The sequence below is a fragment of the Tachysurus fulvidraco genome, chromosome 26 (genome assembly GCF_022655615.1).
Source record: "Tachysurus fulvidraco isolate hzauxx_2018 chromosome 26, HZAU_PFXX_2.0, whole genome shotgun sequence".
Lineage (NCBI taxonomy): Eukaryota > Metazoa > Chordata > Actinopteri > Siluriformes > Bagridae > Tachysurus > Tachysurus fulvidraco.
Genome location: NC_062543.1, coordinates 4,898,795 through 4,924,509, shown reverse-complemented (window position 1 = coordinate 4,924,509; position 25,715 = coordinate 4,898,795). Strand labels below are relative to the sequence as shown.

General features: G+C 36.0%; 3 protein-coding genes across 3 annotated transcripts; 1 reads left to right on the top strand and 2 right to left on the bottom strand.

Annotated features, from left to right (window-relative positions):
• Positions 1–1,735: 1,735 nt before the first annotated feature.
• On the bottom strand, positions 1,736–12,617 carry smyd1a (SET and MYND domain containing 1a). Its single transcript, XM_027132905.2, has 10 exons — positions 12,342–12,617; positions 8,578–8,754; positions 7,237–7,450; positions 6,987–7,117; positions 6,068–6,106; positions 5,415–5,610; positions 4,108–4,200; positions 3,244–3,407; positions 2,982–3,150; positions 1,736–2,092 (listed from the first exon to the last, which is right to left on the bottom strand). Exons 1-10 carry the CDS (start codon positions 12,476–12,478, stop codon positions 1,967–1,969), a joined length of 1,446 nt encoding a protein of 481 aa, XP_026988706.1. The 5' UTR covers positions 12,479–12,617; the 3' UTR covers positions 1,736–1,966.
• Positions 12,618–14,770: 2,153 nt separating this feature from the next.
• spra (sepiapterin reductase a) lies at positions 14,771–17,884 on the bottom strand. Its single transcript, XM_027132907.2, has 3 exons — positions 17,459–17,884; positions 16,569–16,859; positions 14,771–16,180 (listed from the first exon to the last, which is right to left on the bottom strand). The coding sequence occupies exons 1-3, from the start codon at positions 17,793–17,795 to the stop codon at positions 15,990–15,992; spliced, it is 819 nt and encodes a 272-aa protein (XP_026988708.2). The 5' UTR covers positions 17,796–17,884; the 3' UTR covers positions 14,771–15,989.
• A 1,930-nt stretch (positions 17,885–19,814) lies between these two features.
• exosc2 (exosome component 2) lies at positions 19,815–25,358 on the top strand. Its single transcript, XM_027132906.2, has 9 exons — positions 19,815–20,024; positions 20,871–20,972; positions 21,076–21,121; positions 21,223–21,312; positions 22,265–22,330; positions 22,431–22,499; positions 23,094–23,270; positions 23,374–23,502; positions 23,635–25,358. The coding sequence occupies exons 1-9, from the start codon at positions 19,900–19,902 to the stop codon at positions 23,713–23,715; spliced, it is 885 nt and encodes a 294-aa protein (XP_026988707.1). The 5' UTR covers positions 19,815–19,899; the 3' UTR covers positions 23,716–25,358.
• The last annotated feature ends 357 nt before the right edge of the window (positions 25,359–25,715 follow it).

The following is a 25,715-nucleotide window of genomic DNA, read 5'->3' as shown; positions in this document are numbered from 1 at the left end:
TCACCCTCAATTTGTTCCAAAACTGTATGTTTCTTTCTTCTGTTTAACACAAAAAATGATATTTTGAAAAATGTTGGTAATCAGACAATTGGCAGCACCCACTGACTTTCATAGTCTATATTTTTTCCTACTGTGAAAGTCAATGGGTGCTGCCAACTGTCTGATTACATTTAGCCTTAAATGTTATATGAATATGGGACCTGGAGCACAGGTTTTATCAGCTGACTATCTTTTGTTGCTTGTAATAAATTGGAATGTTGATAACACATAAGCCGTCTTTAATAATGCTCTCAATTACACGTAGATGCATATTTTATGCATTAGTGAGTGTGATGGTGCCTATGGGGTGTCGCTCTAGGATGGGTGCGTATGAGGCGGGGGGGGGGGGGGATGGATCACAGTATACTCACTACAAAAAACTAGACTACACCACTGGTTGTATGTAAACATACTAACTGAGTGGCTTTTTTACTTACCAGCGTGTTTTATGGAGACTGAAGAAAACCAGTGAACTCAGAAGTACACTTTGTGAGATTTAAAATCATCTGTAAAATGTATTCATTTTAAGTTGACGTTAAATTGCACTGTTGCAATGTTTGTTTGTGCTGCACCAAAGAAACTAGTATATCTTTGCAGGATTGAACTTTGAACCTATTTCTTCATTCCACATAGACCTTTAATCTTTAAACGTAATCTGGATTATTCAGTCCTCCCTAACCCTATTGTTTGCTGTATTATTCATGTCAACAGGACTGTAGATTCTTTGTTCATCTCATTATGTTGGACTATTTCTGTGTCAGATGGTTCATTCCACATGTGAAACACTTTTCACAATACACCTTGTTCAAGAAAAGTTTTCTAGTAATCTAGATGTAGACTTTGATCTCTATGGAGTAAGCCAGTGGTGACAGAGTGAGCCTGAGACGACACGAAGAGAGGAACCAGACTCAGACAGGAACTTATCCTCTTTAGGGTGATTGAATATCATTACAGTTTTGGTATACAGCGTATATAGGATTTGTGTCCAGCTTTGTGGTATTCTCTAATTGCCTGGTATCAGACATTTCTTGTGGAATAAAGACGTTTCACTCGGCTGATTCCTACAGATTCCTATGAACTTCAATCTCACTTAATTGTGTATCATTTGTCATCCCAACGCCTTAATATCTAAATCATTCATGTTCAAACAAAGTTCTTCTTGGTCAGGAGAAGACCATTCATCATCACATGGCATAAGAATGCATCATGAGCTTCTTTCTATTCCACTCATTCTACAGTAAACTCGTAGTCATTTAAAAATGTCATCTAACATATGTAATTATTCCTTTATAATTGATATACATAATAATAATAATAATAATAATAATAATAATAATATAATACAATTATTGATATAAAAAATTATTATAAATTGCATTATACACTTACATTCTTTATAGTTATAAATAAGACATTAATTAATTAATCACTTTATTTATTTATTTATTTATTTATTTATTTATTTATTTATTTATTTATCCAATGGAATAAAAAAAATAGTAAAATAAATCTCTAGAAATCCCTTTAAAAAGCTTATACTCAATTTCCAGTGATCTGATAAGAGAAAATAGTACTCCATTTTATCATTATTCATTTTTTTCCTCATGATTTTATTTTTTACAGTGTAACATGTTTTCTGCGAGTTTTGTGGAAACGTCTGTATATTCTGAAAGTACTGTACAAAGAACTAGAAACACCTTATTCAATATTTATTGGCAATTTCCATGTCTTGGAGATTTATTTACACAAACATTTTCCAAATCAGAGAGACATACATGGAAATTTTTCTTTCCATTTCATCCTTTCTGTTCATCTCACATAATTAATTAATAGTTTTGAGGAATTTTCCAGCTCTAGGTTGGAGAAATCCAACACCATGGGTATGGTTTTTCAGATGTGGTTAAATTAGTGACAGGTATTTGTAGATTTATTTGCTCTTGACCAGTCTAGTGGTCATATGCTTATTGCTGAGAGCCTCCTCACGCATGCTGTGGTAGGCATGTTCGTTCTTCTTAAAGATGCGCAGCTCCTGCTCTGTCTGTGTGCGCATAGCCTGGGGAAAGACAGACTTCACACATCAGACGTTCTCACCCTATAGTCAAGTGTTGTTTTATACATAGCAAATTCAATATCCTGTTCTCATGCATGAGTTATGTGGGCAGGAAATCTAAAATATCTCTGTAAAATAACACTCTTGCCTCTTGGGATTGATGTTCATTTCATAAAACATTTTTATTTTTAAAGACAGAACATTCGATTGCAAAAATGTAGACACATCTAGGACTAAATGGCAAAATCAATTCAATGTGATATGAATATTCTCTAAAAAAAAAAAAAAAAAAAAAAAAAAAAGATAATTCTTTGCGCTTATGTATGTAACCTGTATGTAACCTTTTCTGAAACTTTTTCTGTGAGTTTCTTTGCATTTTTGTATTGTTGTCTCTACGTGTTTCATCCATGTTTTAAGTTCAGCTGGATCTGGATTTCTATGTAAATCTAAAAATTATTATACAATTTTCTTTAAAAAGATGGGGGCTTCAGTTTTTACATCTGAAACTTTCTAATGACAATTATTTATTTATTTATTTGTTTGTTTGTTTTACTTTCTGTAACAAACATTTCTGCAGAATTATGAAATAAATAAAAATGAAATAAAAAATGAAATAATTTTAATATTATGTTTTTTTTGGCCATTCTCTCCCTAATATATACAATACATGCAGTAAATAATATAATCATAATTCAGCCATTATGTTATTTGCCAATTTTTAACATTTCCCAATTGTATAAGCAACAAACTACACTTCAGCCTTAAGCTTTATATTAACATTAAGAGATTATTTGTTATTTCTCCACAACATTGATAGACACATATGCCTCTCCAGTGTTAAAACTATACCTGTGTAGTTGTGTAAGCGTGTGTCAGATGACTGATGTATTACCTCTAAGTCCTTTGTAATTGGGTGATGGGGTCCATGTGTGACCATGAGGACTGCGTAAGCTTTACAAATCTGGCTGTGGGCAGCTTCGATCAGCCCTGCGTGCCACTGTGTCACGCCTGCCCTCATGGTGGCCATGCCAAGCTGAGCATTGTTTGGGTGATAAAGCTTCCTGATGGACGGCAGGGAACAAGTAGAGTATGTACACATCAAAGATATTAACAAGTGAGATTGTATGAATTCTTTATCAAATGTGGACTCTTACACATATCCTTCTACCATCCTGCGCGCATATTCGGCGGCCTCCTTGAAGGAGTGCTGGTACGACAGGACCTCACTGATCACCTTCAACACATGCAGAAGGTAGAGGTGCGTGTCAGCCAGCACTGGTTCCTGCTTCTCCAAGCATTCATGGCAGAGTTGTACGACCTAGAAAATGACAGATATGAAGCTTTAATATGTGTCGCATGCTTCAAAAGGCATGTGTGTGGCAGCTTAGGAAAACCAGTTATATGTCAGGGGTTTGAAAGGTGAATTCGGCCAAAACACAGCCAATCAATGAATATTAAATTAAGAACAGCTGCATTTTGACAGCTCTGCTCTTGCTCATCTCAGTGTAGAGTAACCCTCTCAACAACAAGCTACAGTATCTAACCTATTTCCATGAGCTCACAGTTATCCATATTTAGCTAGAGTTGCTGTGATTGACAGGCACGAGAGAGAGAGAGAGAGAGAGAGAGAGAGAGAGAGAGAGAGAGAGAGAGAGAGAGAGAGAGAGTTACACTCCTCCTAACAAGTGAGCCATTTTTGCTCCCATTCACAGACAGCTGTTACATCATGCGATGAGAATTTTTCAATGCACATTGCTTCTTTTTTATTTTTAAAGGATCCAGACTGTACAATGCAAGAATGTGAATTCGGTTCATAATTTGTCACACATACTTTAACCAACAATACAAGATTATGATTAATGAATTCTTAAATTTGTTTTTTTCTCAATTAACTTCTCTTAGCACTTACATGGAATAATTATTGATAAATGAACAATGCAACATACAATTTTACAATCTATCAGCGGTATAGCGTATAGTGGTATAGCGTATAGCATTATTTTTTGCTTTGATATTACCTTATGAAAGTCTCCCATCATTCGAGCTTCTTCAATTTTAGCCAAAGCCTCCACACTGAATTCTGTGACCTCCTTCACCAGCTCAGCTGAAGGCTGAGGATTCAGTAGAGAAATTGAGACGAAAACCACATCCCAAACATCATCAGACATCTTCAGTAAAACATTAACATGCCGCTTGACGTCGTCTTCTTTTTAACCAAATCATGGTACTGATGCAGCCTTAATTAAGTTTTTAAAGGTTTTAAAGAAAATATTTTCTTTATCACGCCCAGGTAAGGCATATAAAATGACTGAATGTCCTGCTATAGAAAAATAATCAATGACAGCATAGTGTGATGGAGAAGTTGATTGATTTCAAAGAACAGTAAGTCATAAGGGTTTTAATTAATCTTATATTAGAGCAACCTGCCAACACTTTAGTCTAAAGAACATAATTTTATAGAAGATACTTTTTATCCATTTCTAGTTACATTTACAGGATATTTTACATTGAAGTCATTCTTAAGGCAGGATCAGGAAAACTGTCACAAGGTTGTGATGCAATTACACACAATGAGTCAATCATGGGTGAGAGAGAGGAAGTGACCTGACAGTAGTTTACGTGACGTGACATACAGCTAAGTACGGTGACCCATACTCAGAATTCTTTCTCTGCATTTAACCCATCCAAAGTGCACACACACAGCAGTGAACACACACACACACACCCGGAGCAGTGGGCAGCCATTTATGCTGCGGCCCCCGGGGAGCAGTTGAGGGCTTCGGTGCCTTGCTCAAGGGCACCTTAGTCATGCCCGGCCCGAGACTCGAACCCACAACCTTAGGGTTAGGAGTCAGACTCTCTAACAATTAGGACTGCGTGGGTTTACAAAATAATGTATATCTATAATCTATAGTCATATAGAGGATGTGTTGAAAACGAAGTTACATTTGGCTAAAATGTGTTCACTTTCTTTATTTATGGAGACTTTCAAGACCCCCAGAAGTTCACTTACATTAAAAAAGATAAAAACAATCATCAATATTCAAGAAAACCCATGACTGCTGACACTGGAGACTCCTTCCATATAATGTTAAATAAACACGTCCTTAAAGAAAGTTTCACCTTATCGATGATCATGTATTTGTTTTGCTAAATACCCACACATTTAAAAAAATCTATTTATTATTAGACTAAGATTGTGTAGTGTTTTCTGTCTTTTGAACTGCAGACAGAAGAAACTGATGAGCAATCAGATTAAAGAATTCAATCTAAGACATAATACAGATTTTTACCAACATGCCGGCATAGATATTTATAACCCCACCTTTTTGCCATCGGTTTCTTTCACCCCCATCATTAGGTCATCCTTGATGCCCTTGCTGCAGTGTTCACATTTGCAGTCAAAGTAATACTGCTTCTTCAGCAGCTTCTGACGATCCTTGGATAAGTTTAAGAAGTCCACATAGCTGACCGTCAACTCTGTACCTTCTGGGATCTTATCTAAAGCACGCAGCTCAATCCTACAATCAGGACAGAACAGAAACATCATTCGATAAAAGGAGAAGAAGGATAAAGAACGTTTACATTCAGCAGAAGAAAATGATTGTCAACTAATACACAATAATCAGAGGTGTTATATGGGGATGTTGAAAAAAAAAAACCCATAAAATAATGATCCATGCTTCTGATACATACAAATCTATTCAATCTCTATGCATATTTCCAAAACAGTCTATTGCAATGAATTTAATGCAAACACCAAAAGCAAGTGAATTAATATAAATGATTATTTTAATTCATACCAGCCACTCAGATTAGTAGCGTTAACACCATTGCAAAGATTAAACGTCACAAACAGATCAAGTTAAACAGTCACAGGGAGGAATTAAATGATTTATAGAGGTGACGTAGAAAGTATGCATTAAGTTCATCAAGTCAAAGGTTAAAATGCAGTTACAGTACACTCCACTGGCCTACCTCCTGTGTGAGTGAAAAGCTGAATCCAGAGCTGTCTGACTGGAAGAGAAGGCAAGAGGCCGGATCACAGACGGATACAGAGCAACATGATTTAAACGTCATTTCACTACATTAAGCTACATTTCTCATGTCAATCACAATTTACTGAAAAGCACCACCGGGAACTGAAAGCGGTGTCTATATATTTATAAGCCTTAAACTAGACACTGCTTTTCTATTCAACTTATCAGACATATTCTATCAGTATAAACAAATGAATGATTTAATCCAGAGTGATTGGTTTTAACCAGAATCAGGACACTGTTGACTTTCAGGGGGAGATGTTTGTTTTTTTCCTCTGTTGGATAACCTTACAGAGAATGGTAGTGGTTGATGATAATACTTTCAAATTTTAAATGCTTATGAAGAAGATGAAGGACTTGACACATCTCAGAGAGCAGAAATGGGTTTGATATAACATTTATTTGAAGATAGTGTAAAGAAAAAAATTAACTTATCTATGAAAATATTCTTTTATTCTATTGCACCTAGTAGGCTAGATAAACATGGACACAACAATACAGGCACAATTTCCTATGAGACAATCTATGATACTTGTTTTTTTTAAATAACTTTCTATTTTGTCCCTTCGGCTGCTCCATGTTAGGGGTCGCCACAGCGGATCACATGGTGCACATATTAGCTTTGGCACAGGTCTTACACCAGATGCCCTTCCTGATGCATCCATTCCATTTTTATTCAGGCTTGGGCCCCGGAACTGAGAATGAACTCTTCAGTGGCTGGGTTATCGCCCTGCCTGGGAATCAAACCCGGGCCGTGACATCAAGCGTGCAGGATCCTGCCGATGGTCCACCTAGGGGCTATTTGTTTTTTGTTTTTTAAATAACAATACTACAAAAGTCTTGTCAGGACTTCTCACCTGCCATGATTGAGGATGACTGTACAGTTAGGCCAACAGTCATGGTTGACCAGGCAGAGGTTGGGAAAGAGGCCCACGCCGACTGCCTGGAGCCCACGCTGGTCACTCAGAGTGAAGGCATTGCAGTTGATCTGAAAAGGAAATACAGAGGTCAAGAAATACAAATGTGTAGGAAAAGTTTTCTACTATGTGCTGTGTGTTATGTTGTTTAATTACAGAGTTTGCTGGTGGACAGTGAAGGCGTACCTACCACGCCAAAGATATGTGAGACGTAGTCTGCACTATACTGCCTTCTATTGCCTTGCCAGTACTCCTGGAAATTATTAACATCCACTTTGAGCTTTTTAAGGTCATCTGGGGTCATAGCAGAGAGGTGGTCCTCCAAAAGGTCTAACGTTGTGAGCTGTGTGTCGAAGATTTTCCCTTTGTTTTTGTGCACGCGCCATAGAGCTCGTGCTGCCAGACTGAAAGAAAAACCTGACACTGAAATTTACAACATACAGGAACATGTTCACATTCTCCAGATGACAATACGCATCCTTGCACATCCTTTTACACATATTTTCATTAATTTAATGTATTGAACATAAGCTCATCTTCTAAACTCTTAGTTTCTGAGAGAAATTCATAATGCTCATGCTAATTTTTACTGCTTACTTTACAATGCTAGCTAGATTTCTCATAGAGAATTACACATACATATTGGTGCCAAAATTAGTCAGATGGCTAAGAAAAGCTGCTCATACAGGATTTCTAAGAGAAAATAATTCATAAATGTTCCCAGTTTTCACTGCTAAGGCATGTTGTACGTTAAACAGGAGCTAACAATGTAATAAGATTTCTGAGAGAAAAAAATTCATAAAAGTTCAGAATCTCAGGTCAGAAATCTAACATAAGATAATGTGACTGGATTTTCTATCAGATTTTTTATACCATGTCATGTTTAAAATCTTTACTGCAAATATAACCAGATAGCTAAGATGAATTGACTGAATTTCTAAAGTAAAGTCATAAATGTTCATAATATTTACTGCTAATGCTAACACCTAAAAATATCTCTAACCTCAAATGATTTCTGAGGGACAGTTGTATGAAACGTTTATCATCTTTCTTGCTAGAATGTTAGCTAACCCAAGTATTTGACAGGATTCAGTTGTGTAAATGTTCTGACAGGATTTCTGAAGGAAAATCATATTTATAAATGTTCATTTATTGGCAGATTTACCTAGATCATTAACATAAGCCAACCTGAGAGGATTTCTGATGGGATTTTTTTAATCACCCTCAAATATGTTTCGAATCTTGATGTTAACAAAATGGCTAACATGAAATATCTTGAAAGAACGTCACAGACTACTTTAAACTATAAAAACTATTCAGAACTGTCCAGATAAATATCATATATGGAAACAAAGACACATTTGTTAGTCCTTCTTCTTTAAACCTACTCCTACCCAGAACCTTTTATAACTTTTCACACATGCAAATTCTTGTGAATCTGATATCATGAAATGATGTTTGGTCTCAGATGGATGGATGGATGGATGGCGTGTTGGTCTGAAATGAGTCCCAGCATAGAACCTCTACTCACCGCACATTCTCACTGGGTGCTTTGCCACACTGTCTGATGGCAGCACACTCCTGTTTGTGTTCATCCCAGGCAGCTCGCTGGCACGTGCGGTCACAGTAATGTGCAAACTTGCACTGGGCACAGCGGTGAGGATTAGCCTGGCTGCGGAAGCAGCTGTGGCACACGTGCATGGACAAACTGCACACCAAACAAGAAGGGTAATTAAATAAATAAAATTTAAATTTAAATTCAAATGTTATTTGTCAAATACACAGACCAATAATAATTTAGCTTTTTTTTTTTGGCTTTTGACATTTACTCACTGTATTTCAAAACAGATTGCTCAGTCTCTAATCCTACACCCTATATGATCAAAGGTATGTACTCCTAACCGTCATATCCATATAAATAATGTATATAATTATTATAACATTAATATTATAATTATTATTATCCATCCTATTAAAATGTTTCCCCTTTGGTCCCCCTTTGATATATTAATAACCTCCACTCGTCAGGGAAAGCTTTCAACAAGATGTTGGCACATGGCTGTAGGGATTTAAGTTCATTCAGCCATGAGAGCGTTATTGAGGTCAGAAAATAAACACTAAATCTTTCTTTTTTAATGACAGTTAATTCATTCTTCAGTCACAAGTCACAAGTGAGTCACAAGTCACAAGAAAGTGAGAGAGAGTAAAAAAAAAATCTTAAATATCATTTTTGTATTTTAAATATTTCATGTTGCACATGCAAAGATTAGCCATTTATTTATCCCAGCATGACCTTCCGCTGCTGTTTGTCTTTTACTTAAGAATTCATCTGTATACAACTGTCAGGTTTTAGTAAAAATAAACCATTTGTCCTTTCCAATGTTTTTATGGCAATCCACCCATGGTAACAGAAAAAGTATTAAAACTCACCCTCTCTAATTCAAATACAAAGACAAATATCCTGTTCACCAGACAGATAGAAATTTATAGATGGCTTAGGCCCTTCATAAGGGGAATATTGAACTCTGGTCTTATCTAAAGGGATGTAATATCAAATACAAACCCACTAGGGATATTCTGTTCTTATCTTTCATTAATGGCTAAGATCAATCTGGGCTGTATGCCACTGTCACAATGCTGTATATATATATATAAAAAAGGAAATTATTTTTTGTGTATTATGAACTTTAATTTAAAAGACATGTGCCTTAATTTAAAGAAAAGAAAATAGATAAATATTAGATGTTTTATGTGATGCCAATTTAAAATAAATAAATAAATAAAAGGATGCTAGGATTTCTTTATATAACCTTCATTTTGTACAAAAGTCACTCACAGTGCTCTGCAATCATTCAGCCAAGCAATAATGGAAAGTAGTGTTTCTGTTTATGAAGGCTTTAAGTGGAAAGCTCTGTGTGCTCGCTTCTGACATGCATAACCTGACTACTGTACTATGCAAACTCTTCTTACTTTTTATGGAGGTGAAACGCTGATCCAGTCACATGAGAGTGAAACCTCCTTCAACCTTTTGTTGTTTAAGAACCTTGGACAGTACATGTAAAGCTAAACACTATCTTCCAAGCTTTGTTTTGAATAGATGCTATATATAAATGCAATTACAAATATTTAGAATGATATTCTAAATGGAGTGCATAAATCATAAACATAAAAATAAACGTAAATCAGAAGAGTCATCCAACAATTACTATTTGAATGTGCTTCTCTCTAGAAATAGACCTGAAGTACATAGCTATCAAGTCATAGGATCTGAATCATGTGACTCACTTTCTCATAGAGTTTCACCAGAGCAGGAAAATACCAGCAGAACTTTGGAGTACTATATAACAAGCGCATTAACAGTGATGTCAGTTTATTTTCTCTTGATGTTCTCCAGTTGTTTCCAGCAAACCCATGCTTATATCTAGGATCCTCATCATAGTTATATATCTACTGAAATACATAGAGAAATAAATACTGGACTCTGCACTGTCATTTTTTTTTTTTTAATGTAAATGAAAATGTTATTGATCACAGACAAAATCTTACACACTACAAAATGCAGTGAAATGCTATTTGTGACTTTATGACTATGTACTTGTACACTGTGTGGACTTTCTATACACTTAATAAAAAAAAAAAAGAAACACGTCAATTGTTTCTTTAATGATAGTTCATTACGGACTCTGAGGCTAAAACCAGGATTTGTTATTTTTTAAAAAAAGGTTTTTCATCAAAAGTGAGTAAACTAGCCAAACACGCCACATATTATCTTCCTTTTAGCTGACTAGCTAGTTATAATCAAGCTACAACAGCAATAACCTTATACTTATATCTAATTAGGCAAATTATTTATGATAACACAAAGCTAGTTATCCTTGCTAAATTATTTTGAAGTTCACAACTGATAAATTTCATAACTAGCTAAATTGTGTGTAGCTAAACTTCGTATATAGCTAATTGTGTCTAAACTTCATATCTAGCTAATTTGTATCTAGCTAAATGTTACATGGCTGGCTACAATAATTCAATTTAGCAAGTAGCGTACTGATGGAGCAGTTTGAGTCTTAACGCTGACACTCAACTTTTCCTGAAATGAAACATTAGCCATGGTTGACGTCTTTGCAGCTTCATATTCAGGATGCATCACATTTCTTTGTATTTATCTCGATGTACTTTACATTTTATATCTTTAACCATACAGTTATTTAGAATACCTGTAAAATTCTAGTATTTTTTTAGCAGTATGGCCTTTTGAGTTCCAAGCTGTGCTCCATCTTTGAAGTTGCTAACCTATACCTACCCTTAAGCGTATCTAGAGTATCAAACAGTCAGAAATGTGTCTTGAAAGCAGTGTAGAGCTGACATCAGATGCCTTCTATATTGCTTCGTTAGTCCAAATTTGTTTTTATTAGTAGCACAGCACCTCTCATATTATTAGCTTATTAGTTTTTCATTGCTAATTAGGACATTACCATTCTCTCTTCTCCTCTTTGACTTTTATCGCTTTGTCAAATACATTCATACAAAAAAGATCATGATGGAACCCCCGACACTATGTGTACTAACAGAGGGCTATGGTTTATGTTAGCATAAAGGTCTTAGATGTATGATTCATGTATATGTATGATATGTACGATGCCTAAGTAGGATTCTAATAATAGTCTTAGTTCTAATATTAGTCTTATTCTAATAATAATATGTAAGATGCCTAAGTGCAATTTTTTAAAGCTTCTTTAAAGCCACCAGGTTTAAAGATAGTGACATTGTGTATCAGATTTAATTGTTAAAGAAAGCCTTTTTATGTGCAATTATTAGTATGTACTTCAAAATATAAAATCTTGAGAATCGATAATGCCTTAGATAGAAGCAAAAATGCTTAATGTTTTTATTATATGACTCCATAAATGAACCAAATCAATGGAATTTTTTAAAGGATCAAAATGACCTATAATTGTAGAACCAATAAATAAACAAACAAACAAACAAATATGTCAATTTATTTTATTCTCTTAAATGTTTTCTAAGAAACGAGTGAAGGAATTATTTAAAATATCAGCATGTCTCCATATTTTAAGTTGAATTGAATAATTTTTTTGTGACAGGCTAGAATGGAATGAACAGTGTTGCTTGGATTTTACTTGCCTCCACAAATAAATAATAAATGGGTATAAATTAATAAGCTCATATATATATGATATATACAGGTAACTTTATTCTAATCATTAGATTTAATTCTTGTAATTCTTATGTCCATTTCCAAGTGTTAGTAACACACAACCCAAACACTGACCCCACCTGTCAAAGACCACGGCAGCGAAGCTAGCCTCTGCAAACACCACCTCACCAACCTTCACCTCCTTGGTGGTACGAAGGCCACGGCCTTTCTCTCCAGCCGCAAACACCTCTACGTTATCCATTTTCTGTAGGGTCATCTGGCAGAAAGAGAAAGGCAGCTGCTGCTTCTGCTGGGAGAGGAACTGCACATGCAGTGCACACTGACTTTTTCTGAAACTTACCTAGCCATCCACTACTCAGCACCTCCCCAAAAATAGACTAACCCTCTCTCTCTCTCTCTCTCTCTCTCTCTCTCTCTCTCTCTCTCTCTCTCTCTCTCTCTCTCTCTCTCTCTCTCTCTCTCTCTCTTTCCCTCCCTCTGGGCCTGATGTGTGTGTGTGTGTGTGTGTGTGTGTGTGGATGCACTGAAAAGGTTGTGGGATTGTGTGTACGTGTGTGTATGTGTGTGTGTGTGTGTGTGTGTGTGTGTGTGTGTGTGCGAGAGAGAAGGTGGATGCACTGCAGAGGTTGTGGGAGTGTGTGTTTGTGTGTGTGTGTGTGTGTGTGTGTGTGTGTGTGTGTGTGTGTGTGTGTGTGTGTGTGTGTGTGTGTGTGTGTGTGTGTGTGTGTGTGTGCATGGGAGTGTATGGCCTCCCCTTGTTTGGGAGAAATGAGGCTCTGAGAGTATTTTTATCCAGCAGCTGCGTTTGCCTGTCACAGGGGAGATGTATGGGATGGTCTGACTGCTCAAAAGAACCTGCAACTTTTTAAATTTAAAAACAATGTAATATTTGGATATTTGGTTGTTAATGACAGGGATTGCATTTTAAAATTTTAAGCATTTTAAAATTTCTGCTACAGAGGAATAGTTATTTTGATATGTAAATCGAACTATAGACCTCAGTGTATCTAAACACAACATTGTTCCCCTTAGATAGGGTCCAAGTTAACAGCATCTTTTCTGCTAGTGTACTAACTGAAAAAAAATTCTATATCCCCATGATTGACATGTAATTGATCACAAAAACTTTTTTTGTGAAATACCTGAAAATGTTGCACTTGTACAGTGTATTCACTTAATTATGGCCTTTGAGACTAAAATGGTGCATGTTTTTTGTCTAATTCCACCCTGGGGAGCACCATTTCATACGTTCTTGTTTTGCTTTGTTTCGCTTGTTTTTGTTGTCTCTGAGCTTCAGGAACTGAGACAAGGTAACAACTGAAAATGAATTTTTCTAGAAACTACACCTATCTGACTTTCCCTCCATATATAACTATTACAATACCTTTTATGCAGCCAGTTTATTCTGAGCTCCTGGCGATTTTTTGGAAAATATGTTGCCTCGCCAAACAGGCACGGATGTTTCCAGAATCTTCCCGAAACAAAATGTTTATAAAAAGAGTGTGGGATGGATTGTGTGTTGTGTTTGATGAGATGGTTTCCAGAGCTTGTAGGCTGGAGAGGATCAAATGAGAGAAAAAACAATGTGACAGTTTGGAGTATTTCTAGCCAGGATAATGAATCGTTCTTTGACTTGAGGTTGAGTGGAAAAGATAGACAGACAGACAGACAGATAAATAGATAGACAGATTAATAAACAGACAGACAGACAGACAGACAGATAGATAGATAGATAGATACTTTATTGATCCCAGAGGTACTTAAAGCTTCTTTTATTTCCAAGATAAACTAATACAATTAATATAAATTATTGAAGAAAAACATTTCCTGAGTGAATAACTATTGTTTGAAAAAGTATCTAGAATGAAATGTTACACAATGCCTGTCAGAAAGATTAGGTCTCTTATTATATTACAAAAAAAAAACAAACAAACAATGTAGGAGGTAAGGTAGAGAAGAATATGCAAATCCACAGAGAGGTGATGGGATATTTTTGTTTCTTTTGGAGATGTACCATGTACAAGGTGTTGTGCTGAACATGTTGTGCAGTGAATATCACATACATCTGGGACACTTCCCTTCCAGACCACCAAAGGGGAACCCCACACATTTGGAGTAAACTCTTCATTGGTTTCATTATGTGTTTCATTTTTCCTGTTCAGTTGTTCACCTATTCTGTATTTAGTCATTAGTCACTTGGGTAATTACATTACTGCTTTAAGCTCCTTTTAGTATTACATTTGTTATCTAGCTTCTAGTTTTTGCCGTGACCCATTGTGATATCGTTCTTGAGCATTGCTGTAGTCTAGTAGTTATTTCTAGTTTCTTTGGCCACTGTTCCTGTTTATTCATCATTGCAAATAAAAAAAATTCTGCACTTGTACCTTTGCCTTCATCCCTGATTCAGGAAATGTATCACATTTTTCAGCTTCCATCCTGACCAGGATGTGAGTAATTTGGTCTGTGGAGAAATACTTGGCCTACATTGTTAATGTAATTGAAAAAAAACAAGCTTAATTAAAATGGGAAGAAAATAATATCACGTGAGTAAATGAAGGCACCTTTATTTCATTTCAGGACATTACAAACCACAAAATCAGACTAATACAACACTAAATTACAGAAGACTCTTACATCAGCTACGGATTAGATCGACAGGATTAGAAATGCTAATGCCAGTTTGTTGCTGAATTAGGAATGCTAAAGTCTGGTTAGAGATGCAATGATACCACAGTTTTGCATTGGGACTGTATAAAACTGTACTTTGTGTTCCAATAAATACCAAAAAAGTATTAGTGTTGTATAAAAATGGTCTCCTTTTCATTTTGCACCGTGAAAATCCAGTTGCTTTTTACTTGGTTAGCTAATGAAGTTGACCAACAAATGACCAAACCTAACAGTAACTATTACAACGTGTATATTTACACAAAGTGCTTTGAATCTAACTGAATAACTGATTTATTATATTGTGTAAGTAAACCAGCAGAAAATTTTGCCACTGAGAGATCTTATACTGTATGAATGTAGTGAGCTAGCTAACATTAGGCTAACTAACTGTGTTAGCCTATATGAAGATAATGCATGTTTGTGTTTACTGTCTGTAATGTTATTGTGGATAAAAACATAACTTAACTGCATGACAAGAAATCTGAAAGAAACTATTCTGTGGTTAGAATCAGTAGGAGAGTCGACAGAGCAAGTCAGCTTATATTAGTAAGCTAACTAACTATTCATGCTAATTACTGTATTCTGTGAAGCCTGGTTTGCTAGCATTAAGAGACTAAGCTAGGTTCCCAGCATATTTATAACAATAGATAGAAATATAATTCATATTTAATAAAGTATTATGTGTTTGATTATTTTTTAAAAAAAAAGATAATTGTCTATGGAGTGGAAGTAAAAAAAAAAAAAAAGTTCTTCTAAAGTTTGTTTACTCTGTGGCTGTTTTGGGCTAAGATACTGTTCAAATTATTTTTCAGTCATACATGACCAGGGTCTTATAGGAAACTGAAATTACTATTAAAATCTGTCAAAAAAAAAAAGTGTACATAATGTATGGACTTTGGATCGTATGATACTAAAAGTAAAGTTAATGACTGATGAAGGATGTCATTTTGAGGTAATGGCAACCAAAGTGAAAATATACATATAACTACTGTAACAAGATCATCTCCATAAATAAAGTAAACTTAAATGCTGATACTGTAACAGCTTCTGAATCTGTCTGTGGTATTACTGCATCTCTGAGAAATCTTCCAGTAACAAATTTACAAATCGTAAAAGTCCAGATGTGCTCCGGATTCATAGCTATCCTTCAACAGGACCTTTATCAGCTTGCCCACAGACTCTTCGCAGGTCAGCAGGCAGCCCTCAGAGTGCATTGCTGTGATAGACGCCCTAAAACAGTCGTCTGCTGTGTTAGACCTGGCGTGGGTTTGCATATCTGTGTCCAGAGGGCCTGAAAAATTAATGAGATTAACACAGGTACTGTAAGGAGTGCACTGCTGGACCTAGGAGGCATGTGGTATGCATGAGATGCGCACTGACAGATATCTAATGATTTAAGATGGCCGATACTGATAGTTTGGTAGTTCTGCTTTTTCATATCTTGTTTGAAATTACTGGTAATTAATTACACAAAAGAAACTTAAATAACTTAATTATCATGTCATATTTACTTTAACATTCTTAACTCAGGTATTTTACCTGTTACTGAAAGTAGTTGTTACACCTTCTATACTAGTTACTTTGACATCAGTTTCTAGATACTTTAACATTGACAAATTGTAGTTAAATACTTGGCTGCACTACCAAGATGATAAGATGTCTAATGTGTGCTTGTTTACCTGGAGCATAGCTGAGAACTCTGAGCTCAGACTCTTCCTTGGCCAGCACACGGAACATCATTTCCCGTGCTGCTTTACCCATGCAGTAAAGCACCCAGGAGGGAAACGGCTGCAGAGCACACAGAGAGCTCACGTTCACCACACAGCGACGCAAATGCATGTCAGCTGGAAACACCTGCAGGATCCCGGCAGTCAAACACAATGCTGAGCTCACGTTCATCGACAGATAATCGTTAACTTCTTCCATGTCGGTGAAATTTCGAGCATAGCGTGAAACATCACCAAGTGAAGCTGAAAGAAAACAGAACGCATCAACATAATTATTTTGATCTGAATTCTACATGAAAAGTTCAACATAAAGGACAAACCAACATTTCAGGGCATCTGAAGTTTCTCTCATGGTGCCAGATTTGGAAATTGATATAAATCTTATTCAAATAATAAACAAGCTAAATAAAATTCTGTTTCAAATATCCATGTGTATGTGAATAATTTTGGGGGTCTGTTTTTTTTTACTTTCTTTATACTTTTTTTATTTTATAAATGTCGCCTAACTGCAACATTTAAATTAAACTTTCAATTTGTTTCATTTTAAAATATTTTTTAAAAAGGGTAAAACCAAACATCTCACTTCAAGACATTTTGAATGTTTATTTCTATCACTAGTTTTTTTTAGCACTATTTATTTTTGTTTGTTTGTGTGTGTGTTTATTTATTTCAGTTATTCTTCTGTATTTTCTTGCCTTATAAACCTTCAAGTGATGTTTCTATTTGATATAAGTAGCTATAAATGATCGACTTAATTCAATTAACCATAGGCCAGTCTTAAAAACTACAATATATATAGTTAAACTCATAATGTGTGAGGTTTGTGTTTACAGATTACTCACCTGCGTTATTAAACAGAAAAAGGGTGTCGATATCAGAGCTTGGTGTCTTTTTTGCTTCTCTTATAACACCTTCTACTCCATCCTTGTTTCCCAGATCTGCAACCACACATTGGATAACCAGGTCCCTTCTCTGCGTAGACAAATCCTCCTCCAGTTCTCGCAGCTTATCTCCAGATCTGGCAACCAGGATGAGCACTGAGCCGGGTTTCAGGAGAGTTGATATTTCTTTAGCAAGACATCTTCCGAAGCCTTTAGACGCACCTGTTATGATGCAAAGAGCTTTGCCGAAATCTTTCGCCTCTGACGATGCTTCATTTGTAGTATTACCAGATTCCATGTTGCCTTTTCCAAGCTGGAGCTCACTTGTTGATTATTTTATCCTCAGGTCTTGTACACTTCCGGGATTTGGGCCAATGAGATTTGCGCTGCACGCCACGCCCTCTTAAGCAGCAAACCAGAAAATCAATAATCAATAAAGAATCATTTCTATTCAACAAAGGAATATAAACACTAAAAACCTTATGCCAGTCATGCCATAAATCTGTTACTGAGCTCAGTCATGTGCTCTAATCTAATCCGATAAGGTTTTCTGGTAAGATTTGCCAAGAATGACTTATAATGAATTCAATTAATTAAATAAATTAATTACTTTATTTATATAGCACTAATAAATATTAGGTCTAGTGCTGTATAAAATGGTATATATTATCAGCAGATTATAAAATAAAGAATTAAGAGATAAATAAAGAGAAATAAAGAAAAAGAACAATAAATAAAGATTAACTTAAAAACTGAGTGAAAATGAACACTTATTACAAACAGCATCATCTAGTGGACTTTACAATGAACATGTACAAGCTTAGTTAAGCTCTGTGTAATCTTTATAGGAGTAAGTGTAAGAGAAACTAATGATTTCTGGAACACAATTAGAAATAACAGATCTTGATTGAGGTGCTCTACACGAGAGAGAACTGAATAAACAAGAAAAATAAAATAATAAAAGACCTAAAAGTAAAGAATTAAACAATGCGAAAACTTTAGGACAGCATGCCGGTAAACAGATTATTTGACAGAGAAAAAAGATTTGATTTTATTGTTGTTATTGACTTTTAAATGGCAATAGTTGAGGAAGACCCGATGTAAAATATGACTATTATTGCCTTAGCATAGACATAAAGTATAGAAAAAGCAAGAAGTGTAAAAAAAAAAAAGCCCTTAAAATAGAAGAATATTAAGAAATGCTCTATAGGATGCTTCTATGTCTGAGAAAACATAATGGACTCTACTGCATTTCCCCCTCTTTGCCTATGCTTGTCCCAGTCATCCGAATGACTACAGTATGTCTGTCCCTGACAAGGTGGAAAATTGGAAAAGCTAATTTTCTAACCTTCTATCCTTGAAAAAGCAAAACTCCCAAAAAGTTATTTGGCTCAACAAAGAGCCCCGATATGCACTGCATTTAACTGCATTAAGAATGTTTAGGAATAAAAGGAATTGTTGTTCAGATTTAAACAGTGTAGATCATAGTTAATGGTTGGTTTAAGACCATAAATTTGTGTCTATTGGTGGTATAGAGAATGTATTTTATACATATATGAAATAAATTATATATGAACATATATTCTTTCCACAAGCCATCAGACTACTTAATAACTGAACTGTACTGAGCACAACACACACACACACACACACGCACGCACACACACACACACGCACGCACACACACACACACACACACACACACACACACACACACACACACACACACACACACACACACACACACACACACACACACCAACTGTATGGACTGCACAGACCTACACCAAAAACACTCTTCCATTACATAGCCATCAAACTGTGTGCATACTGTTTAGCACCCTGTTTTTGCTGTTTTGCACAATACTTTACAACACCTCATGCAACTGCTGCTATAATGTGTTTTAATGTATTTCTGCACACTTAATATTGACTGAACGTACAGTATTTACACTGGTCGGCGCTGATTTTGCTTATTGTACTGTGTTTTGCCTTTTGTGTGATGTCTTGTATTTTTTGTCCCGCATTGTCTTTTTGTCTTATCTGTCTTTTTCTTGTTTGTCTTGTCCTGCACTGTTTACACCAGGTCACAGAGATGCACTTTATGTATCTAGGAATTCTTACTAAGTCTTTATAGCTCTGTCTGTGTTTTATGTAGCACCATGATCCTGGAGAAACTTTGTCTCATTTCACTGTGTACTGCAACAGCTGTATAGGGTTGAAATGACAATAAAAGCTTCTTGACTTGACTTGACTTGACTTGAAAACTCAAAGCACTAACTCATGCGTGTGACATGGTTTTCTCCCAATCTGGCCACCTTAGACAGATCTCACAGCACATAGATGGCGGTATTTGTGATAGAAAACTCGGCCATTTTAGTGTAAGTTCACATGGTTCAGGCATGGCGATGGAGATGAGATTGCCTGTGAGAAGAGAAACGTCTCTGCCGGCTTCTCATTCCAGTTCGGACGTTCAGCATTTGGTTGTTCCGGGGGATGTGATCACATCAGACACCGGGTTTATGAGGTAAATAAGAGCGTGTAGTGTTGTGTAGTAAAGTTCACTACAGCGGCATCACTTAATGAATGAAGCTTAGCCTGATGCTAGGCTAGTGTTTATGCTAACTTTGTTTGTTTACTAAAAGATCTGTCATCCTAATAAGCGTCATGTCTGAACAACTTATACTTATTTGTTTGGATTTATACTTTTTTATTGTACATTCGTTGTGCATCGTAACTTCCTCTATCATTTTTTATATACACTTCTTTCTTTCTTTCTTTCTTTCTTTCTTTCTTTCTTTCTTTCTTTCTTTCTTTCTAGTCTTCGTTTCTTTACGTACCTGAATAAGACATTTCGTCTAGAAAACACAACCCCAGGTTCATGTCATGCTTCACTTTTCTAATTTTCAATTAAGGGTGTGCAAACTTTTGCACTCAACTCTGTGACCTTGTTTACACATGGTATTTTTCATCAGGTGCTCAAGTTGTAAATAGAAAGTGGACCAAGAGTGTTTAGACTTTTTTCATTGTGGCCCTTGATGCACAAAACCAGTGTTTTGGATCAGATCGGTTCACAATTAAACGGCACACAATTAATCTCAAATCTGTATCAGAAAATCAGGAAAAAAAATCTATTTGGAGAGTTTAGATAAGAGACACACAGACACATGGACAGACAGACAGCAAAAATAATCTATTCTTGCCGTATCTATTGTGTTTGTTTTCAGTTCTGTACTTCAGGATTATTTTTGCTGTCTGTCTGTCCATGTGTCTGTGTGTCTCGTATCTAAACTCTCCAAATAGATTTTTTTTCCTGATTTTCTCAAAATCATCAAGATCATACATTTTTCCCCTTTTTATTTTTGTTCTTCAGAGGCCATGGTACGTACATGGACGATGAAAAACTCACCGCTTCTGTGGCTGGTGAGGTTGAAAGAGTCAACAAACTCATCTGCGTCAGGCCGCTGAAGACGAGGTCAGAATTTTACATTCGTTAGACTTCCTTTTCTCTGAGATTGACCCGACGACATTATGTTGAATTTATCATAATGTACTCTTCTTTTTTTTTTTTTTTTTAGATTCAACGGTGAAGTCGGCGATGTGGTCGTTGGTCGGATCACTGAGGTTTGCGAATGTTTATGATGTAGAAGCATGATTTGCATTGCCAGTGATAGACTATTTAAGCACCTGAATAAGGATGTTTTCATGTGACTCTTTGACTGTAGGTACAGCAGAAACGCTGGAAAGTGGAGACGAACTCTCGGCTGGACTCAATATTGCTTCTGTCTTCCGTCAACCTTCCTGGAGGAGAGCTGGTAAGTAAAGAGTAACTACAGGATGTGCTGACTTTACTATGTCAGTACTGGCAACTTCTGTAAATACTAAATACATGACTACTCATGGGAAACTTGAACCTCAGAACCTACTTGTGAATATCTGTGTTTTCTTTTCTATCCTAATTTCTGTAAAGAAATGCTAAAGTAATGTTACTATATGGGGGAATGTGGTAACTTACTGGTTAAGGTGTTGGAGTTTAAATCCCAAGTGCACCAAGCTGCCACTGCTGGGCCCCTCAGTGAGGCCCTTAACCTTAAATGGTCACTCACTCATTTTCTACCGCTTATCCGAACTGTCACGGGGAGCCTGTGCCTATCTCAGGTGTCATCGGGCATCAAGGCAGGATACACCCTGGATGGAGTGCCAACCCATCACAGGGCACACACACACTCTCATTCACTCACGCAATCACACACTACGGACAATTTTCCAGAGATGCCAATCAACCTACCATGCATGTCTTTGGACTGGGGGAGGAAACCGGAGTACCCGGAGGAAACCCCCGAGGCACGGGGAGAACATGCAAACTCCACACACACAAGGCGGAGGTGGGAATCGAACCCCGACCCTGGAGGTGTGACTCGAACGTGCTACCCACTAAGCCACCGTGCCCCCCCCCCCCCCCTTTAAATGGTCAGTTGTATAAAATTAGATAATTTGCTCTGGATAAGGGCGTCTACCGAATACCTTAAATATAAATATATTACACATTGGAGCCAACATTACTAAATAAATCAGTACAACCGTATCTTCTGACCAATCAGAGCCGAGGATTCAGCAGCGGTGGTATAAAGTAATGAACGTTGCAATATACTTTTGTAGATACTGTGAGTATTTTGATGTAAGGACCTGCGATTGAACGTTACACTCCGGTCATCCAGGATGTGTACGATTTCTGTTAAACCTTCATATTAAACGTTACTATTTCAGAGGAGGCGATCAGCAGAGGACGAACTTACCATGAGAGTCTATCTTCAAGAAGGGGATCTTATCAGTGTATCCTGACGAACACTACACGTGCATATATAAATCCGTATAAGTGAATGACGCTTTTAACTTTGCTCATCATCCTATTAACTTCCTTGACTTCTTCAAGGCAGAGGTGCAGTCTGTCTTTTCAGATGGAGCCCTGTCTCTTCATACACGCAGCTTAAAATACGGCAAGGTAGGTCGGAAAAACATTACATAATGCATTAGTTTGGTAAAAAGATACTTTTCATATCCATATTTGCTTGAAGCAGGCATTTCCTGTGTTCTTAGTGTTTCAATAAAGCTGCATCCTAAATACCGTACTACACCCCTACTGTACACTATGCACTAAATACTCTACTGTATAGTGTATAAGAAGACTAGTGTTTTTTTTTTATTGGAAGTGTGACCTCAAGCTCATAATGTGATGTCGCACGATTTAGCAGAATACTGAATATTAAAAATGTTAATAAATCGCACAGCTTAGGTTACGTTAAAAAAGACATTATGATGTCTTTTATGATTTTTTTATTATTATTATTATCATTGTTTGCTCATTACACAGCACCTGGTAGCTCCGCCCCTTCTTGCGCTAGATGAACGAAGCTACAATTTTTATTTCTTTTTTCTCTGTTTAAAAAAAGCGCATTATTCTCGTCCTTGTGCTCTTGCTCTTGCTGGACTTTCTGTGTGAACACACCGGTTACTACAAAATGGTATAGAATAGTGCATAAGTGTGCGATTTGGGATGCATCTTAAAAACTTTCGCATGTTTTTATGTCTTGTTTAGCTGGGTCAGGGCGTGTTTGTGCAAGTCTCACCCTCGCTCATCAAGAGACAGAAAACCCATTTCCACAATCTGACATGTGGAGCGTCCATAATACTAGGGAACAATGGTTATATTTGGATTTACCCCACACCAGGGCATCAGGATGAGGAGGCAGGAGGGTATTACACGAGCCTGGCGGTGAGGACAATGTTGGTTGTAATTGTGAAACTGTTTAAACATAGATTTGTGTAATTTAATCACTGATTGAACGTGCTCACTTTTTTTCCTATCTGGTTTCCAGCCCATTCCTCTCCCAGACCGGGAAGTCATTTCTAGACTGAGGAACTGTTTACTGGCTCTGGCAGCTCACAAAGTTCTGCTTTATGACACTAGCATTCTCTACTGCTATGAGTCCTCAATGACACACCAGGTACTATGAGTTTATACAGATGACCAATATGACTATCGTATCCACCTCATGATGCACTTTAATGAGAATTTCTAGCCATTATTTCTATTTAAATCATAATTTCGATTCATCAGATGACCGTCTTTTTTGCAGATCAAAGACATCTTGAAACCTGAGATCACCGACGAAATCGTGATGGAGACAAGGCAACGACTTCTAGACCAAGAGGGTTAAAATGCTCGTGGTCAACAATGAGGACTGTGATAGGAGATCTAACAAAAAGGATCTGTACCAGTGTTAAAATTTAAACTTCCCGAGTAAAAAAAAAAAAGAACAGGAACTGCATTGATGTTTATATGTCAAGGCACATGTATTGTTTTATCTCTGGTTATACAAATAGTGTCCTGTTTCTGAGATTCTTTCTGAGATACAGCTCACAGTCCCAAAGGTCTCAATACCAAAGTGAAATTAAAAACTTTTTTTTTTATGCAAAAATGTCTTCCAAAATTTTTCATACTTGCATACATAGTTTATAGATATTTTTTTTTTGTTTTTTCCCCAGATAGCTTTTTAAGAACAGCACAGAGATCATATAAAGAAACAGATTCAAAATGCAGTTACACGTGTCCCATATGTATAGAGATTAATGTCCCATATGTATAGAGACGAGCTCTGGGACACTTTGTACACCTTGTACAGGTTTTTTTATTTTTTTATTTTATTTTTTTTATTAATGTTGCCTAAACTGATTGAAGGAAAACTCTAGTAATGTCCAACCAGTGTCTGTCCTGTGAATCTGTAACATATCTGTCCCCGATAATAACTTTGACATGTTTCCTCTGTACTATGAACAGAACTCGATTACTTCAAAACTTTATCATGAGTGTCAAAGGGCAGGTGTAGACTTGATCAATAAATATTTCAAAATGTGTGCCAAAATGACATGAAGTTTAAAACAACCACCCTAATCTAAATTTATATAGTTTAATCTTCCTCTTTTTCGCACAAGGGACGATACTAAGGACGTTTCTATGATAAACAATATGTATTATGATATAAAGTTCTGCTAAGAAACGATCCAATCGCATTTAGAAGTAAATCCTGGAAAACCTTTTTTGTTGAATGTCTACAGACATGAAATTAAGACTTATTTAATTAACATGTGTTTGTTATATTTTTATATTATTAGATTATATAACATTACACGAACCTTCAGTAATTAAAAAAAAATAAAATTAATGGCACTTCTTAACCTCATTAACATCTTCCTTTATGCTGATTTATTTGGAGAATTCATTAGCACGTTCTACAAAAATGTCACGTATGTATTATGTTGATGGATGGAATTAAAACTTTCCTTCTTTTCACAGTATAGGCATGTCGACATTTTTGGCTGTAGTAATTGCACAAATTCTCCACACCAAGACATGAACACACATGCAGTAGACAGATTAAATCAAATCTACTGCAGTAATATCCTCTATTATTCCTAGTAGTATCTTTAAAATCCTAGTAAATAGTAAGGGCATAACCATTTCCCAAACTTTACAGTGACATACAAAGGGATAAATGTTCATAAAATACTATATTTGATGCAGAATATTCAAACATTTAAAGTGTCATGTAATGTTCAATGTTTAGTTGTTTTTTTTTTCGGTATTGATTTGTTTGCAGGTTTTTCACCAATGTAAACTATCAGTCACGATTCATTTAGACTGATTTTTTGTGAATCTTGAATGTGATTTCCTACATTATTACGGGAGTGTTGTAACCTTTTATAACTTATTATGTATTATGGTTTGTTTTTAAGCTGTACAAAGAAAGATAAATTGGCATTTATTAAATGATGCTTTCTGAATAAAATAGTAGTAATTTTATTTCACTGGCATTAATACCAAAAATTCTTCTATATTTATCTCTCTATGGCACATAAAGGGAATCCTGGGGACTAACTACATTCATCCATATTCATTCCTTCAACAACTTTAGGCCTTCTATGGTCAAAGTTATGTGAAAAAACACTGAGTATAAAAACATTTTCTCCACCATGTGTCGAAAATTATCCATCACTAGTCGCATTGTCACTTTACACAGGATTTTGCAATAGTTGTATGCAATAGTTATATGATTAATAATGTGATTTATATAGTTATATTTGGTTTTTATGCCTTTTTTACTTTATGAGATGGAGAAAGATACACAGTGTTTTTACGCATAGACGAAAGAACAGCAAA

Coding starts and splice junctions, on each gene's coding strand:
- exosc2 (XM_027132906.2), top strand. CDS start 19,900: ATGGCGATGGAGATGAGATTGCCTGTGAGAAGAGAAACGTCTCTGCCG. Junction 23,271..23,373: donor GGTATTACACGAGCCTGGCG/GTGAGGACAATG, acceptor TCTGGTTTCCAG/CCCATTCCTCTCCCAGACCG. Junction 23,503..23,634: donor AGTCCTCAATGACACACCAG/GTACTATGAGTT, acceptor TCTTTTTTGCAG/ATCAAAGACATCTTGAAACC.
- spra (XM_027132907.2), bottom strand. CDS start 17,795: ATGGAATCTGGTAATACTACAAATGAAGCATCGTCAGAGGCGAAAGAT. Junction 16,860..17,458: donor TTTTCTGTTTAATAACGCAG/GTGAGTAATCTG, acceptor GTTTTCTTTCAG/CTTCACTTGGTGATGTTTCA. Junction 16,181..16,568: donor AGTTCTCAGCTATGCTCCAG/GTAAACAAGCAC, acceptor TTAATTTTTCAG/GCCCTCTGGACACAGATATG.
- smyd1a (XM_027132905.2), bottom strand. CDS start 12,478: ATGACCCTACAGAAAATGGATAACGTAGAGGTGTTTGCGGCTGGAGAG. Junction 6,107..6,986: donor GTCATCCTCAATCATGGCAG/GTGAGAAGTCCT, acceptor CTTCTCTTCCAG/TCAGACAGCTCTGGATTCAG. Junction 3,408..4,107: donor TGATGGGAGACTTTCATAAG/GTAATATCAAAG, acceptor GTCATTTTCTAG/GTCGTACAACTCTGCCATGA.